Here is a 17,297-nt window from a genome sequence, read left to right as displayed (position 1 = left end):
CTTGTGCGCGTGTCTCTTGGTCTGCTGTGGCATCCATTTGCCGTTTCGTTCTCCGCGCTGGGCATTTAATGCTCATAATGATTCGAAAAAACCCGCGCGCAAAGACTATTTTGCCCCTGCTTTCTTTCGCGCTTCTGGCGGTGGTTTTTAAACAGTTTTCTCCCTATCCATCTCCCACTCTTACTATTTCCAACTCCTTCTTTCCATAACATCCAAAGCTTCCAGTGCGAACTCCCTCCTGCTTCAACTTTCGGTCCAAGTTTCTTTCATCATTCCAGGTAATTTTTTGGTCTCTTTCCTTTGGTATCTGTGTTATGTCTTGCTGCTGTGCGATTGCTGCTTGCGTTTGTTGCATGGCTAGTTTATTTTTGCCGAAAGGTTTTTCAATGTTGGGGTAGGTGAGTTAGGGGAGGGGTACCATTCTAGGATAGGTTTTTGGGTGGTTTATGTGGTAGGCGTAGTTTTTAGCCGTGTTTGGTCACGATTGAGTTGAAAAGGCGTAGTTTCTGAGTTTTTTCGGGCTCCCGACCTCATAGACTAACGGAGTGGTACCCCGCTGTAGGTATGCCTCGCGTTGTCTCTCGGTCTTCTGGATCTGGTGCGGCTTACGACCCGTATGCTTGGGTGACCGACGATATAAGGAGCTCACCCAACCAGATGGACTTGGAGGAGTTGACCGAGTTCCGGCAAGCCGGCTACTTGTGTGGGGGGACTGACGAAGAGGCCAACTACGAGGCCATTGTTCCTGCCCCCCATGAGCGTATTTATGAGCTCAATTTTCACTCCCCGCGTGTCCCCGATTGGATCTGGTTTTATAAGTCCATGTTCACGCAAGTTGGCGTTCGGATACCGTTCTCCGAGTTTCAAATGGCGCTGCTGAACCGGATATCCGTCCCCTCGTCTCAGCTTCATCCGAACAGCTGGGCTTCGATCCGCTGCTTCGAAATGGTCTGCGAGTACTTGGAGCTGCCGGTGTCGGTGGACGTTTTTCTCTTTTATTTCAGCCTTACCAACCCCTCCAAACAGGGGAAGGCGAGAAAAGGGTTTCTTTCTTTCCGTTCTGCCCAGGGTAGGAGGATTTTTGGCCTTTTTGAGGACTCCTACCATGGTTTTAAAGATAAGTACTTCAAGGTTCGTCCCGTCAAGGGTCGTCATCCCTTCTGGTTGTCGTTAGAGGGGGAGCGCCTTATCCAGACTTACTGGAGTTTTGGCGCGGGGTCGAATCCTTTCATCAAAGTGACGTACAAAAGGTTGTCGGCTGTAGATAAGCAGATAGCCGACGTCCTATTTGCTATCTTTGAAAAGAACCCCGTGAACCCACATCTTCTTATGGGTGAACGGGAGGCCGCCAGGAGCTATATTCGTGAGTTGTCTTCTTTGTTTGCCTATGTTTCTTTGTCGTTGTTTTTCTTTTTCCGATCTAACGATTAACGTGCCTGTTGTTTGTTGCAATGGAAATGTCTGCCACCGTGACCGGTCTTGAGAATCTGATGAAGACCTTTTTTGAGGCAAGTGACGACGAGAATGCCGAAGAGAAGGACGTCGGTAAGTCGGGGGGTCCTTCAGGGGAGAAGGAGAATCAGGCTGCGCCTTCTTCCCGGGATACCGAAACGTCGGGAAAACAGGCCGTAGGGGGTCAGGCTTCCCCTACCCGCGAGGAAGGGTCCGCTGATGGGCACGTGACTCTCACCCCTCATCCGGATAGTGACGTGGAGCTTATCCATACTCCCAAGAAGCGAAAGATGTCTTCCATCCCGGAAGGGGCCCTTACCATAATGGAGAGGAACTTTGATGCTACCAAATTCATTGACTCCCAACTGATACCCAGGACAGAGGAGCATTTTCACGAGACCGAACTGTCCGGGCAGGCGAGGTGGATGTATCGCACCTTGCTTCGTGGGGCCGTGATAGCTCGGAAGGCCGAATTCGAGTTATCCGGTATGGAGGCGCTTCGGAGGAAGCTTGGGTCCTCTGTTAAGGCGAACAATGACTTTAAGGCTCAAGTTGAACTCCTCCAGGGTCAGCTGTCCGAGATGGGGGGAAAGCTTAGCGCTGCTGAGGAGAAGTCGTCGTTTGTTGCGGAGAGGTTGAAGGCGTCCGATGAGACCGTGGCCCGGCTTCTTGAGCGCGAGATGACATTGGAGGGTCAGCTGAACGCCGCTCAGGGTCGGGTTGTCGCCTTGGAAAAAGAGCGGGAGCAGGCCATCTCGGAGGCGAAGGCCGCTAAAGCCGAGGCCGCTAAAGCCGAGGCCGCTGAGCTTAAGAAGAAGCTTAAGGTGACCAAGGAGCAAGGGAAGAATGCTATCTCGATGACCGAAGATGCCCTGAAGGCTCAGCTGAGGATCGCAGCTCCTGATTTTGACACGTCGTCAATTGGCGTTTTCAAGACTATCCAGGACGGAAAGATTGTTGACATGCCGAGGAAGTGAAGTCTTGTAACTTAGGATATTTTGTAATGCATTTGCTGAACAACTTGTTGTTCGTTCTTTATTTTGACTCTTTATAAGTTATACTTATTTGGTCGTTTGGCCGGGTTGTCGTTTACTGTATTTGTTGTTATTTCTCTTGGGGGGCTCGCGCCCGTTTTCCCGTTTTGTGATGGTTATGGCTTGGATTGCCGTGGTCGTGTTGTCGTCGCAGTTAGCTTTGGCCGTAATTAAGATGGCCCCCGGGGTGATCAGTCCCGGTCTGCCGTTTTAAGACGCGCTCGTGTGCGTCGCACGTAGGGAAGAAGTAAAAAAGTAGACAAGTAGACAAGCATGAGTAAAAAGCAAATTAACCAAGTACGAGTTAATCGTTAGCCAAGCAATTTAACCAATATGGTGAATATTTGACAAGATAAAAAGGTAGATTGTCATGTGAACAAAGCGGGTATTTACTTATTTCTTTAAGTTCTCAGTTCGGCGAATCGTCTGGTCATGGGTAGAACCTTCTTAGGCTACCCGCATTCCATGTTCTGGGTACTTCCTTGCCGTCGAGTCTTTCGAGCTTGTAAGCACCTTTGCCGAGTACCTCCCTTACCCTGTAGGGTCCTTCCCAGTTTACCGCCAGCTTGCCTTCCCCAGGGGTCGGGACGCCGATGTCGTTGCGTCGCAGGACGAGGTCCCTTTCCTCGAAATCTCGTTTGAGGACTTTTGCGTTGTAACGCAGGGCTATTCTTTGTTTCAGCGCCGTTTCTGTTAGGTGAGCTATCTCCCTCGTTTCCTCAATCAGGTCTTTCTCGACCGCTTCGCTCATGCCCGCGAGCAGTAGTCGGGGGCTCGGTTCGCCGATTTCGACTGGTATCACCGCATCGACCCCGTATGTTAGGCGAAAGGGAGTTTCTCCCGTAGCGCTTTGCTCGGTTGTCCGGTAAGACCATAAGACAGAGGAGAGTTCGTCAGCCCAGCTTCCTTTCTTATTGTCTAGGCGCTTCTTTAGACCAAGAAGGACGACTTTGTTTGCGGCCTCTACCTGCCCGTTTGTTTGGGGATGTTCTACCGAGGAGAACTTTTGCTTTATTCCTAGGCCAGAGAGGAACTCCATGAACTTCTTGTCTGTGAACTGGGTCCCGTTGTTCGAGATAACGACTTCCGGGATACCGAAGCGGGTTATCACCTGCTTCCACATGAACTTCCGACAGTTGGAGGACGATATCGTAGCCAGCGGTTCAGCCTCCACCCATTTGGTGTAGTAGTCGATGGCGACAATGAGGTATTTGACTTGTCCTGGGCCGACCGGGAAAGGCCCCAGGAGGTCGACTCCCCATTGTGCGAAAGGTCGAGTAGTCGTCAGAGAATTTAGTTCGGAGGCTGGAGCCCTGTGGAAGTTGGCGTTTTGTTGACACTTTGTGCATTTTCTGACAAATTCCTTTGAGTCCTTCATCATTGTCGGCCAGTAATATCCTGCTCGGATGAGCTTCCTTGCTAGGGCTTTGCCCCCGATGTGGTGTCCGCAACACCCCTCATGGACTTCTCTAAGCACGTAGTCCATTTGGTTGGGGTGCAAACACTTCAATAGGGGCTGGCTGAGTCCCTTTTTGAATAGTTGTCCCTGTATGATTGCATATCTGGCCGCCTCCCTTCTTAAAGCTTTGGCTGCTTTCTCATCTTCGGGCAACTTGCCGAGTTCTAGGAAGTTGGTGATGGGGTCCAGCCATGAGGGGCTCGACTTTGTCAAGTGGAGGGCGACCGTTGGTTCTTTCACCATGCTTTGGATGAGCGACCGGTTACCCGATCCTGGCTTTGTGCTCGCCAGCTTCGACAGGAGGTCTGCCCGTGTGTTCCTTTCTCTTGGAACGTGCTGGACGATGACCTCCTGGAACTGGCTTGTCATTTTCTTAACCTTTTCCAAGTATTTTTGGAGGAGGGGATCCCGGGCTTGGTAGCTTCCATTTACCTGCGAGGTGACGACTTGGGAGTCGCTGCATACTTCGACCTTCGTCGCCCCGACTTCCCGAGCTAGCATTAGTCCACCCAAGAGAGCCTCATATTCTGCTTGGTTGTTCGACACTGGGAACTCGAACTTGGTTGATTGCTCATAGATGACCCCTGCTGGGCTTTCTAGGATGACCCCTGCTCCTCCGGACGTTTGGTTGGAGGCCCCGTCCACATGAAGCCTCCACCGCGTGCCCGTTTCTTCGGGAGGGTCCCCTGTTACCTCAACCAAAAAGTCTGCCATTGCCTGGGCTTTGATTGCATGTCGGGGCTCATACTGTAGGTCATATTGTGAGAGCTCGATGGCCCAGGTCATCATCCTACCAGCCAAGTCAGGTTTTTGCAGTACTTGTCGAATCGCCTGATCCGTCCTCACGACTATACGATGGCTCTGGAAGTATTGTCTTAACCTTCGGGAGGACGCTAGGAGCGCTAGCGCCAGTCTTTCCAGCTTGCTGTACCTCAGCTCTGATCCCTGGAGTGCCCTGCTCACGAAGTAAACGGGCCGTTGGGTCTTCGCTTCTTCTGTAACGAGGACTGCGGCAAGCGCTTCCTCGGTTACTGACAGGTAGAGATAGAGCGGTTCTCCGGCCCTGGGTTTCCCGAGAACTGGTGGTGCTGCCAAGATCTCCTTGAAGTGGTTGAATGACTCTTCGCATGCTGGGGTCCATTCGAACGTCATTCCCTTTCTCATTAGATTGAAGAAGGGTAGGGCTTTTGCTGCCGATGCGCCGAGGAAACGGGATAAAGCCGTCAATCTTCCGGCAAGTCTCTGGACGTCTTTGATGCAACCCGGACTCTTCATCTGAAGGACCGCCTGGCACTTCTCGGGATTGGCTTCCACTCCTCTTTGAGTGATCATGAAACCCAGGAACTTTCCGGCCTCCATGGCGAATGCGCATTTGAGCGGATTAAGCCTCATGCCGTGTTGCCGGAGGGACGAGAAAACGCCGTTAAGGTCGCTCAGGAGATCGTCGGGTCGTGCGGTCTTTGCGAGTATGTCATCCACATAGACTTCTACTGTTTTGCCCATGAGTTCGCTGAATATCTTATTCATCAACCTTTGGTATGTGGCTCCAGCATTTTTTAAACCAAAGGGCATTACCTTGTAACAATAGATGCCCCTGGCGTTATGAACGCCGTTTTTTCCTCGTCGGGTCGGTGCATCGGTATCTGATTGTACCTTGAGTAGGCATCCATGAAGCTTAGATATCTGTACCCCGCCGCTGCGTCGACGAGTGCATCAATATTAGGCAGGGGGTAGCAGTCCTTGGGACAAGCCTTGTTGAGGTCAGAGTAGTCCACACACATTCTCCATCTTCCATTGTATTTTTTAACCAGAACTACATTCGACAACCAAGTCGAGTAGTCCAGTTCCCGGATGAACCCCGCTTCTAGGAGGCCGGCCGTTTGCTTGGCCACCTCTTCCGCCCTTTCCTGCGACATTTTTCTCCTTCTCTGGGCCACTGGTTTGGCTCGTGCCTTTACGGCCAGGTGATGCGACATGAGCTGGGGATCTATCCCGGGCATGTCAGCAGGTGTCCAGGCAAAGAGGTCGGCATTGGCCCTGATCATTTTCATCAAGGGCTCCTTTATCTCGTGGGGGAGGTTTCTGTTTATGAATGTGAATTTATCATCCTCCTCGCCGACTCTGAACTTTTCCAAGTCTCCTTCTGGCTCCGGTCTGGGTTTGTCGTCTACTCTGGCATCCAGGTCGGCCAGGAAGACCCCTGACGCTTCTTTGGATTTTTTTCTGAGAGAAAGGCTGGCGTGGTCGCAAGCGATCGCCATTTCCAAGTTGCCCCTGAGGGATCCCACGGATCCGTCATCGGTGATGAACTTCATTACCAGTAGTTTCGTACTGATATCTGCCCCCAGGTCGTTAATGGTCTTTCTCCCCAGGATGATATTATAAGCCGTCGAATCTCTTAATATTACAAAGTCTGCCATGACTGTTCTCCGTCTTTGCCCTTGTCCCACAGAGGTCGGGAGTGTGATGATTCCGTCCGGCTTGATGAAGTGGTCTCCTAACCCCACCACACCGTGCTGGTGGGTTGTCAGGTCGGAGTCTTTCAATCCCAGGGCATCGAAAACGTTTCGGAACATGATATTTGAGTCTGCCCCCGTGTCTACCAGGATTCGTTTGACGAGGCCAGTTCCAACCCTAGCCGTGATGACCATGGGCGGACTTTCCGGCACCTCGTCGAACCATTGGTCCTCCGGGTCGAAAGAGATAGGTGGGAGACCCTTAAGATTTCTAACGGGTGAGGTGGAGACCGCTAGGACCTTGGCATCTTTCTTCTGCGCCGATTTCGACCTCGGGGCGGTATTCCTGGCCGTCACCACGTTTACCACCGTGAGACCGTGGTCGTCAGCCTCTGGTTCTTGTCGTCGCCTCGTTGGTCGGGATCTGTCTTCGTTGTCGTGGTCCCGGTTGCGTCTCCTTGGTTCCCTTATAAGGTGGGAGAAGTCGGCGAGTTTGCCGTCCCTGATAGCTTGCTCGAGGGCGTCCTTTAGGTCAAAACAGTCTTGGGTCTTGTGCCCGTAACCCTTGTGATACTCGCAGTAGAGGTTCTTGTTTCCTCCCGTCCTGTCCTTCAGTGGTCGGGGTTTCGATAGTATCCCCTTTTCTGCTATCTGTTGGTAAATTTCAGTGATCGATGCCGTGAGGGGGGTGTAGTTGGTGAACTTCCCAACTCGGGGGAACGGTTTGGGTGGTTTACTCGGACCACCGTCCTTGGCGTGTTTTTTTGGTCTTTCTCTGGCTTCAAAGTGCCGGGCTTGGTTGTAGGCGGGCTGCCGTTTATTGGCAGCCACAACCCGGCTGACTTCCTCGTCATTGATATATTCTTTGGCCACGCACTGATTTCTTGCATCGTCCAGACGGGCTTTGTGGTGAGGTGTTTCCTGAAGTCCTCATTCGAGAGCCCGTTCGTTAAGCACAAACTTGCCACCGAGTCCGTCAGACCGTCAATTTCCAAGCACTCGTCATTAAAACGGTCCAGGTACTTCCTGGTCGGCTCTCCGGGTCTCTGTGTCACCCCTAGCAAATTGATTGGGTGTTTGGCTTTGACAATCCTAGTCGTGAACTGAGCCAAGAAGGCGTGGCTAATGTCGGAGAATTGGGTCACCGAGCCTTGCGGGAGGTTGTTGAACCACCGTATTTCCGGGCCCGCTAAGGTGACCGGGAAAGCGCGACATCTGACTTCGTCTCCCACTCCTTCCAGGTTCATCCTGGCCTCGAAGGCCGTCAAGTGTTCCAGGGGGTCTTGCGTTCCGTCATACTTCATGTCTGTCGGCTTGTCGAAGTGCTTCGGTAGTCGGACCTCGAGTACGGAATGGTGGAAAGGAGTCGCTCCTATTATGACGGGTCCTCGGGCAGTTTTTCTCGACTCGTCGTTCTCGCGGCGCGCCTCCTCGTCGCCCCTGTTCGACGCATGCCGCCTTTCGTGTCGGGCGTAGATGATGGGGTCCCGACTTCTTCTTCTGGGGCGTACCCGCCCCCCAGTGCTCTCCGACTCGTATTGGGGGCTGGGCGTGCGCCTCGAGCGGCTCCTTGAACGGGAACGGGTGGGGCTCCGCTCTGGGGAGCGTTGGTCGCGCTCTCTCTCTGCTAGCCTGCGCTCTAAGTCATGCATTCTATGGCGTAGTTCTTGCATTATCCTGGCGTGGTTGTCACCTGTCCCCCCGAAGGGGCGTCTCTCGTGAGTTTGCGTCGCATCCCTTGGGGGCGACCTCTGTTGTTGCCGTGTTTCCGTCGCAACGGCGCCTCCCGCGAGCACGGGAGGCGCTACCTCGGAGCCTGTCCCAGTTTGGACCAGTACGAAATCCATGGATGAAGTCTCCCCACAGACGGCGCCAATGTTCGGCAAGTCGGATACCGGACGGTTCGGGTTAAGACCCTGAGGTCAACGCTTGGGATGGTGGAAAGGCTCGTCTGGTCGTGGTCTCCTGGTCCCGGGTGTGCGAGGTCCCGAGCACTTCGCATGGAGAGGGGGGGTGCCACCTGCAAAGACACTCCGACGCTCTTGTCAGAATATGTGCAGGCGGAAAGGGGGTGGTGTAAGAATGTCACGTACCTCGGGGGGAGAGCCAGTCTCCTCCTTATATACATGTCAGAAGTGGACAGGCCCATACCCTCAAGGACGCTGTCCCACAGCTGTGTGCAAGCCGTACGGGACGCGTGTCCGGGTCGGGTGGAGGGCGCGTTGCTGGACCGGAGGGAACTCGGGTCGGGTTGACCCGCGTGAAATTGGGCCAGGCCGTAACACAAATCGTTTAGAAATTAGAAGATCCTTGTTTATTGAACAAGTAGATAAATTTTCCAAGTATATCTTTGTTCATCCAATAATTACACTGCCTTCTATGATATCATCTTCAAGAAAAACATGTCATTGATAAAATTTTTGTGATAATCAAGCTTCTCATACGCAACTCACACAGTCACACAGCCACACATAGTATTCAAGTTTCCTTTTAGGTACATGCATCAAAGATGATATCAATATTTTCGGATAAAAAGGTTAGAGGCTGATAGCATCTTAAGTTTCTTCACCAGTCAAGCCCCTTTCGCTCATATTCAGTTGCCTTAAAGAATAAAATGATGACAGAATATTTTGATTAAAAAAAAATTAAAGAATACACACATATAAAAATGAAATTAAAATGTTACTAACCTCTAATTATCTAATAATTCTACTAATACTACTCCAATATTGTTATTATTATTGTACAACATTCTATGGGCTTCGTCTATATATAGCGGTTTAAATGTTAGAGAAAGTTTAGGGCCACCACTTTTGTTAAAATTTGGTTAGCACTTAATCATCAAAGAAAAAATAATTAATCCTATATCATTAGATCTCATCTCATACTATTAAAAATATTGATAATGGCTAATTGATGACTAAACATCACAAATTCTACTGCCTCCTAGCACTCCTTAATTAAACTCTTTTCAATCATTTTAAATTATAAACAATGAAAAGTTCTTGTATGAATATAAATACAATAATTAACTAGCTTGAATACATATAATCTCCCCGCATTTAAATCATAAAACCAGAACCAAATCCTAATATGTATTGCTCTCCAACCTAATAAGTTAAGAATTAATTTGATGTAGATCTAAATTTTATTTAAGTGGATGAGTGAACTGATCACTCGACCAACCCAAAGTGATTAAAATAAATTAAATACTATTCTTTATATGTGTAACAGACTCAAAATCAACAACTATTATATAATAATAACAATCATATTAGATATATACTAAAATTAGTCATTAAAATAGAATATATTTTAAAATACAAAATACACATTAAAATAAATTAAAATACATATATATTTATATATAAATACATTGTAACTGAATTTAGTAGTTGATTATGTGTACAAATAACGTTTTTGTAATAATAATTATTAATTTCCTCTCCATCACAAAAGAATTAAGAAAATAACTAAAAAAAGCTTTAAATATTGCTAGGGTAACTCCACCAAAGTGGAATGCCAACAGCTACCCCATTTGAATTATTACTCTCATCCACCTTAAACCCCAAAACCCTTCCCTCAAATCCACAACTCCTCACTGGAATTCCCTTCGCCGGCGCCGGCACCACCGCTTTTGCTTCCAATAAAGGATCCTCCTCCGGCAGCTTTGCCACCCTCACCGAGAAATTGATAACCCCATTTCGCCGTCCATCCCAATCCCTCAACCTATAACTCATCATCTTCTGCATGGTGCATTCATAAATTCCCTTGCTACCATTAACATTATTCTTCTCTCCAAGAAAATGGGAAATGGCTATCCTTGCCACACCAACGCTTCTAACGGCGCCGTTTGAGTTCTTGCATTGCACCTCAAAGGTTATGGACCTTGCATGCAGGGGTATGTCCATCAAGAATTTCTCATTCCATGAGAGCAAGCTCGAAGTGTTTTCGCCACCGTATTTCGCCATCTTTGTCGTGCAACATTTGAGGGACTCAGCTCGAATCACAACATAAGCTTCCTTCACTGGATTCTGATTCATGCATAGATTCTCGCCAGATATAACCATAATCTCTAGTGTGCTTGGCCTAATAGATTCCATATATAAAATTAAAAGGCTTATAACTTATAAGTAAACTTTTACTTGTTCTAAAAATAATCAAATTCAAACACTACTATATAGAGTATAGTACTTTGATATATGTGATTATGAAAGTGTGTTTGATATGAAAGGGCAGGAGTAGAGTGTGGTTTATATAAGGAACGGAAATTTAATTAAAAACAAAAAAAAAAGTGAAAAACGCTGTTTGATTTCGCGTAGAGTTGTTGCCTGACGTATAGAATAATGTTGGTGTTTTAGATGATAATTTACAATTTGATTATTTATGAAAGACTATATACAAAGTGTCACAGTTAGGTAAATTGAGTGTAGTTTTATTGGAAATTATATCGGAAATTTCTTTCGGAAAATTATTTAAAATTTCGTGTGCGCGTTTGTATGAATTTTCCTGGTAGAGTGGCTGGTGATATCTACGAAGTTGTTTTGGACCAATTCAATTGAAAATAGAAAGGAGAGAGTTTACCAAAGACCGCGGCAACCAAATTATATTGTCAGTAAATTCTGTTTTTCATTCATCACAGTTGACTTCTCTTTTAGCTCTATTGACTTCTTTAATTTGCTGCTGGTTTAAGTTTTCTTAAGTTTAAAAATTATTTTGAACAAAAACATTTGGATGGCTATGTATTTGTCTATTCATTTATTAAAAAGGGGAAAGATACGTTTTTTATTTGGAAGTGTTTTCTCTGTGCTAAAATTAATTTTCCTTGAATCAATATATATGAAAATATAATTGTACCCACATATATATATTTTATTGTGTTATTTTAGTGTTTGAATATTCGTTACAAGTTACAAACATAAAAACAAAAAAAATTCACTATGTCTCTATTTTTTTAATATCAGTATTTTCTTAACAATTAGCATGTATTTTTTTATTAATTAAAAAATATTTAAATATTGGTGAGTTCTATCCAACCCCTTCTAAATCAACATGTAAATTACCCTTTGTGACGTGGCATGTTTTAATTGGATGTTTAGTTTTAGTTTGAATTAATTTAACTCAATAAGAGTTAATATCTTAACTAAAGTAGGGTAATTTTGTAATTAAATAATTTTATAGGAGGGATAAATATATAATTTCTATAAACATTAAAAAGTAAAGTTATATTTTTATCATTGTGCAGAAACTCAATTCACCTCAGCCCCATTCCTCTCTGAAATTGAAAGAAAAAATCAACTCAACTCTACTCACCCATTGACCCAGCCTCGCCGCCCGCAGCCCCGTCGCATGTACAGGCATCGCGTGTGGAAGCTTGGTGCCGTCGCAGGAGCTTGAAGTCGTCTCCTCTGTTCGAGAGCACTTTCTCTATCTTTACCGTGCCCCGTCACCGTCACCGTAACCGTCACTGTCAAGAACTTATTCGTGCTTCCCTCGCCGCCTGACATCTCTGTTCGTTTGGCCTCATCAGTTCGTGCTTGAAAAAGGTGCTTCTTATGATCCTCTTAAGCCTAATGATCAAAGATGGGGTGTTGTCCGATGTGTCGATGCATTGGAGCATACTGTTAAGTTACAATGGAAAGCTGTTTCCATTTCCAATGAAGATAATTTTGCTGGAGACAAAACGGAGGAAACTGTGAGCGCCTACGAACTTGTAGAGCACCCAGACTACTCCTTTTGTTTTGGTGATATTGTGTTTGTGGCTCAAAAATAGCTTGGGGACCAAGCTGGTAAAGATAATGGCAAGTCAGTAACTGACTTGAAGGCGGAGGCTTCTCTTGAAGATGGGAACCAAGTTCATTGTGTAGATGAGTTCCCTGATAATCCTTTCCTGTGTTGTGTTGGGAATGTTACTGGTTTCGAAGATGGTAACATGGAGGTAAATTGGGCTAATGGTTTCACAACCAAGATATGTCCTACAATTATCTGTATTCATATGCTTTAGTTAAATGAGTAAGCTAACAAGTTATTATTTATTTATTTTCTCAACAGGTTGCACCTTATGAAGTTTTTCGAATTGAAAAACATGAAGGTTCATCTGTTATCTCCATTCCTCATGAAACTAATGTTGATGAGTTACCTCAAGAGATGATTGAACACAGAAGTCTACCCTTTGACAAGAAGGAAAATGTGTGTAGTAGGCATTTTCTTGAATATTAGTAGCTGCTGTTGACTGAATTATTTAGGTGACACTAAGACACAGGTCTCACCATGGAAACTATAATTGAAAACATCTAGTTCTAGTTGTTGCTGTTGTGTTGTTAAGATTCATTACCAAATGCAAGTATGCAACTGTCTAATTCCAAACTGAATGTCATGTTTGATGAACAGGACTTGTTAAATAGTGATGGTGTTAGAGAGAATTGTGAAAAGCAATTCAGGGAGTGTAGTTCCTTTTTCCTTCCTCGAGCTGCCTTTGAACTTTTCTCTAGCATTAAAGCCAGCATATTCCAGACACTTGGTACAACACCCCTTTTCAGGAGCAGTTTCCTCAGTACCCACATATGAAGAGGAGAATGGATCTGATTTTCTTGATAATAAAGATTTGGAAACTTGTAACCAATGCACTCACTCACATCAAGTGGATAAGTTGCAATTTATTGAAGAAATAACTCCAAATCCAGAAGTTGTCAAGACTCATGAACATAATAATTCTCCATTCCCTTTCCACAACAATAATTCAAATCAGTTTCAGCAATTTGATATACTAAAAAATTGCTCTGACCATCACTTCTTTGGTGATGGTAGTGCATTGACATTATCTCATGTTAGAAATTAACATGTGATCATTGAAATTGACATAATTACATTAAAACTTTTAGGCTAATTGTTTCATCTTCTTTGGGCCCTTAGTAGGTGAAAAGAGGCTGGGCAAAAAAGGTTCAGCAAGAATGGAACATCCTCGAGAAAAAGCTTCCTGGTTTGTACTTGTTTGTTTTGAAAATTTGAATAAAATCTTCTATTAATTACTTGAGTAAAAAGAAATATTGAGAAAATACACTTGCCATCTCTTTAATGGTCTAAACAGAAACTATTTATGTTCGTGTGTTTGAAGAAAGAATAGATCTCATGCGTGCAGTGATTGTTGGTGCATCCGGAATCCCGTATCATGACGGGATATTCTTCTTTGATATATGTTTCCCTCCTGAGTATCCCAATGAACCACCTGTAAGCTTTTGAATTTAGTTTGCAGTTCTATATATATATGCCTCATTTAGTTTACATGTTGATTTAGAGTGATCCTTCTTGGTATTTAATGAACATTTCCCTTTTCATTTATATGGCAGTGTGTCCCTTGGATTTGAGAAATTTTTATTTTAAACTTTCTTTGACTATACAATTTTCAGATCACTCTATAAAATTTTGCTGAAGTCACTATCATGGCATTACTTCAATGTTCAACTGCATTTATTCATAATTTTCTTCAATTATAGCAATTTGAATGCAATAGAAACGGTAATCTAGAGGTAGAACAAGAGGCTTCTACCCTTTTTGATATGTGTTTTGGAGTTATAAGTAAATACAAACTCTTAATTAAATAAATTCAGTTCCACTTTGATATGATGCCCAAATTTTCTTCCACTTATAAGTAAATATAAACTCTTAATTTTCTTCCACTTTTACTCATGCTTAAATTCTATTAAAGAGCAAGGAAGCTCAAATGAAATCAAGTGCAATAAAAATCACCACTGGCTATATAGAAAAACAATTGATGATGCAGTTGAAGCTTTGGTCGGAGCATTTATAGTTGATAGTGGCTTTAAAATTGCAATTATATTTCTTACGTGGCTTGGCATACAAGTTGGTTTTGAAGCCTCATAATTGATTAATGTTTACCGAGGAAGTGTTGGCTATATTCCTCTCTCTGCTGATGTATAAACATTCTTTCCCTCGAAGATAAGTTGGGATATCACTTCATCCATAAGGATCTGCTTCGTCAGCCATTTGTGCATCCTTCTAACAATAAGCATGGAGGAGGTTTCTACCAGGCAAGGCTTCTTTACTGTTGACACCAATGTCTCAGTTATGATAGGAAATATTTCTGTACTCTATAAACCTGAGAACTCCGATAAGACATTGATTATTTATCTGTTGTAACCTGACATTTCTTTTTTGCAGCGACTGGAGTTTCCTAGAGATGTTGTGCTAGATTTTTTTATTACTTCATACCTGTACTCAGCTTATCCCAAGCTAAAGCCTGGTCAATTGACGGATTTGAGATCGTTTTCTGTTAACAATAAGCCATTTGCCTGTGTTGCTGTGGATCACAGTTTTGATAAATTTCTTTTATGTGATTCTAGCAACCTTTATTAGGCAGTAAAAAAGTATGTGGACTATATTAGAAGACCTTTATCAAGTAATGTCAATGAAGGGCCGTAATGTCCAAAGGTACTAAGATCCATTTACATTTACTAATATGCGTTATATTTCTTTTGCCACCGACTGACCCAATAGGGCAGCACAGCAGACAGCACCCACGAGGCCACGATCAACACAGCACCTCACCACCTCCACCCAGCAGCGTTTCTGGGTTTTGGCCACCCACGATCAACACAGCAGGTCGCCACCTCCACCTCAGTTTATTGTTGATAACTTGGGTTTATAATTATGAAATAGTTTGGGCTTGATTTTGTTAATTATAATTTCCGTGATTCTGAGTTGCTGGATTTGTTTAGGGTTTTGTTACTTTCTTATTAATAACTTTGATTTTGTGCTTCTGAGTTGCTGGGTTCAAATTTGCTTGTTTTGCTTAGTTCAAATTATATGATTCTCTGATTTTCTGATTCTGATTCTGTGATTATGTGATTCTGAATTGATTTTTGGTTTGCTGCACTTATTTTGCTTGTTTTGAAATTTTGTTAGTAATACTGATGAGTTACTATGTAATTTCACTAGTTTTTGTTCTAAAATCATTGATTCATTGTTGCTGTTTGTTGGTATTGTTTACTTTATTGTTGGTATTCTTGTTTGTTGATTCATTGTTGCTCTTGCTCATCACTATTTCGGTTTTTTCTTCTTCCTTCCTTGAATATGTTTCACTTCTGTTTCTATTCTGCTGTCTGATTTTGTTGAGCCTCTGCTTTTACTTGGACTTTCCAACACCATTTCTTGTTGCTTTCCATTTCTATTCTAACATTAACACAAATTTTTTAAATTAAATCTAAAAGTGTAAAAAATTAAATTTAGATAAAATAAAAAATTATAAAGATAATTCTAATATGAACTGTCTGTGCTTTGTGATGCTGAAGTCGCTCTTGTTGTCTTCTCCAGCCTTGGCCGTTTGTATGAGTATGCTAACAAGAGAAATCCTCTCGAAGTCTGTTGATTTTCTGTCATATTAAGTGTGCTCTGGTGTTTCCTTAATACTCTATCTTACTTGTGCATATTTTCTTTGGTAATCTTCACCAACTATTTGTCTATTTTGCAGGAAACAGCTCCAATTAGAGTTTTTGGACCATGGAGTACTAACTTTGTTGAAGAATTAGCTTGAGCCACTTCTCGATGAAAGCTTGTCAAATATTAACATACGCACAACAATTTTGAGTATTTTAAATGATGTACTAAGTTTTCACCATTATAAATATTTTTTTATTCAATTGTCCTTCTCCAGCAAAATGTTAAAGGAACTAAAGTGCATAAGAGCATTTTAGAGGAAGCAAATTCTACTATGCAAGTTGAGTAGAATTAGAAGTCAATTATCAGGGATTTGAATGGTTTGTACTTTGTATATTCTGAATCATAGTTACTAAGTATTTTTCGGAGTTTCTTGTATTGGTAGATGCAAGTTCAAACATAAGTAACTGGAAAGTTATAATGACATTCACCAAAACTAAGTAATTCCTCACAAATTGTATTTGCTTGTATTCTAGATCTTGATCGCATCAAATCAAATTCAACTTCGACTTACTAAAAGCTCAAAAGTTGGCTCGAACTTGTCTTATATTAAAATAATTATATATGTATAGATGTGTATATAATACAAAATATAGAGCTCAACTTCAAGCTCAAACATAGCTCATAACTTGCATATACATCACTTTTAAAATGGTTAAACTACTAGAAGAATGAATTAGTGATGTTAGCCTCTCATAACTTGCTGGCAAAATTCATCAACCGTGATTCCTTCCATTCGATAGGAAGCAGAAGCTGTGATACGCTTCTTTCCAATTTCATTGCCACCTTCATTTCAAGCAGCTCCCCGTTTTCTCTTTTCTCCATATCACTTTCTTCCAAAGTTGATTCAATGGAGGTTTCTAACTGCTAGAAGAAGCCAGCAGAGTTTTTATACATTTTGAATACCATACCAACTTGGCCTTCATGCTCGAAGGTGTTGATTGCAGCATCCAAAGAACCAGCCATGAAAGGCACCATTGACCATTGTAGCATACCTAGCCGTTCTTGTCAAATTCTTATTCTCTCTGCAGAGCAAACAAGCAAGTCAAATTCATAGAAACCACACAAGAATGTTGACAGCAAACAGCCACAAATTTATTTATAGATTTATGTGCTACTCTTTTACCATAAATCTCAACAATTAAATAGTCAGTCTATCACGAGCAGCAATATCTTAACATTTCAGATATCGGTTTTTCCATAGTAAAAGATCATTCTAGAATTCCAAAAATCTAAAATAATTTTATGTTGAACATTCTAACCATGGTACATAAAATCAAATAAAATAAATAAAAAGTAAGAATGATTGTAAAAAAAAGAGACCTGTAAGGAATGTGCAGATGTGTAGAAATGTCCCTGTATTTCTTAGCAATACCAAAATCAATGATATACACCTACACAGGGTGCTTGGTTTTGATTCATACAGCAACTGAGGGTGCTTGG

The 17,297-nt window shown here is 43.5% G+C and overlaps 2 protein-coding genes and 1 pseudogene across 2 annotated transcripts; 1 reads left to right on the top strand and 2 right to left on the bottom strand.

Annotated features, from left to right (window-relative positions):
- Positions 1-2,916: 2,916 nt before the first annotated feature.
- Positions 2,917-6,365, bottom strand: LOC148569217 (uncharacterized). The gene is made up of 3 exons (XM_088484941.1): positions 5,599-6,365; positions 4,639-5,263; positions 2,917-3,453 (listed from the first exon to the last, which is right to left on the bottom strand). Exons 1-3 carry the CDS (start codon positions 6,363-6,365, stop codon positions 2,917-2,919), a joined length of 1,929 nt encoding a protein of 642 aa, XP_088341067.1.
- A 3,340-nt stretch (positions 6,366-9,705) lies between these two features.
- On the bottom strand, positions 9,706-10,612 carry LOC107638029 (BON1-associated protein 2-like). Its single transcript, XM_016341230.3, has one exon. The coding sequence runs from the start codon at positions 10,502-10,504 to the stop codon at positions 9,887-9,889; it is 618 nt and encodes a 205-aa protein (XP_016196716.1). The 5' UTR covers positions 10,505-10,612; the 3' UTR covers positions 9,706-9,886.
- A 1,138-nt stretch (positions 10,613-11,750) lies between these two features.
- On the top strand, positions 11,751-15,951 carry LOC107637053 (putative ubiquitin-conjugating enzyme E2 24; annotated as a pseudogene).
- The last annotated feature ends 1,346 nt before the right edge of the window (positions 15,952-17,297 follow it).

This window comes from Arachis ipaensis, chromosome B4 (assembly GCF_059453495.1).
Source record: "Arachis ipaensis isolate K30076 ecotype BB chromosome B4, ASM5945349v1, whole genome shotgun sequence".
In the NCBI taxonomy this organism is placed as follows: Eukaryota; Viridiplantae; Streptophyta; class Magnoliopsida; order Fabales; family Fabaceae; genus Arachis; species Arachis ipaensis.
Note: the sequence above shows the minus strand (reverse complement) of the source record. Positions and strands in the feature narration are given on the sequence as shown.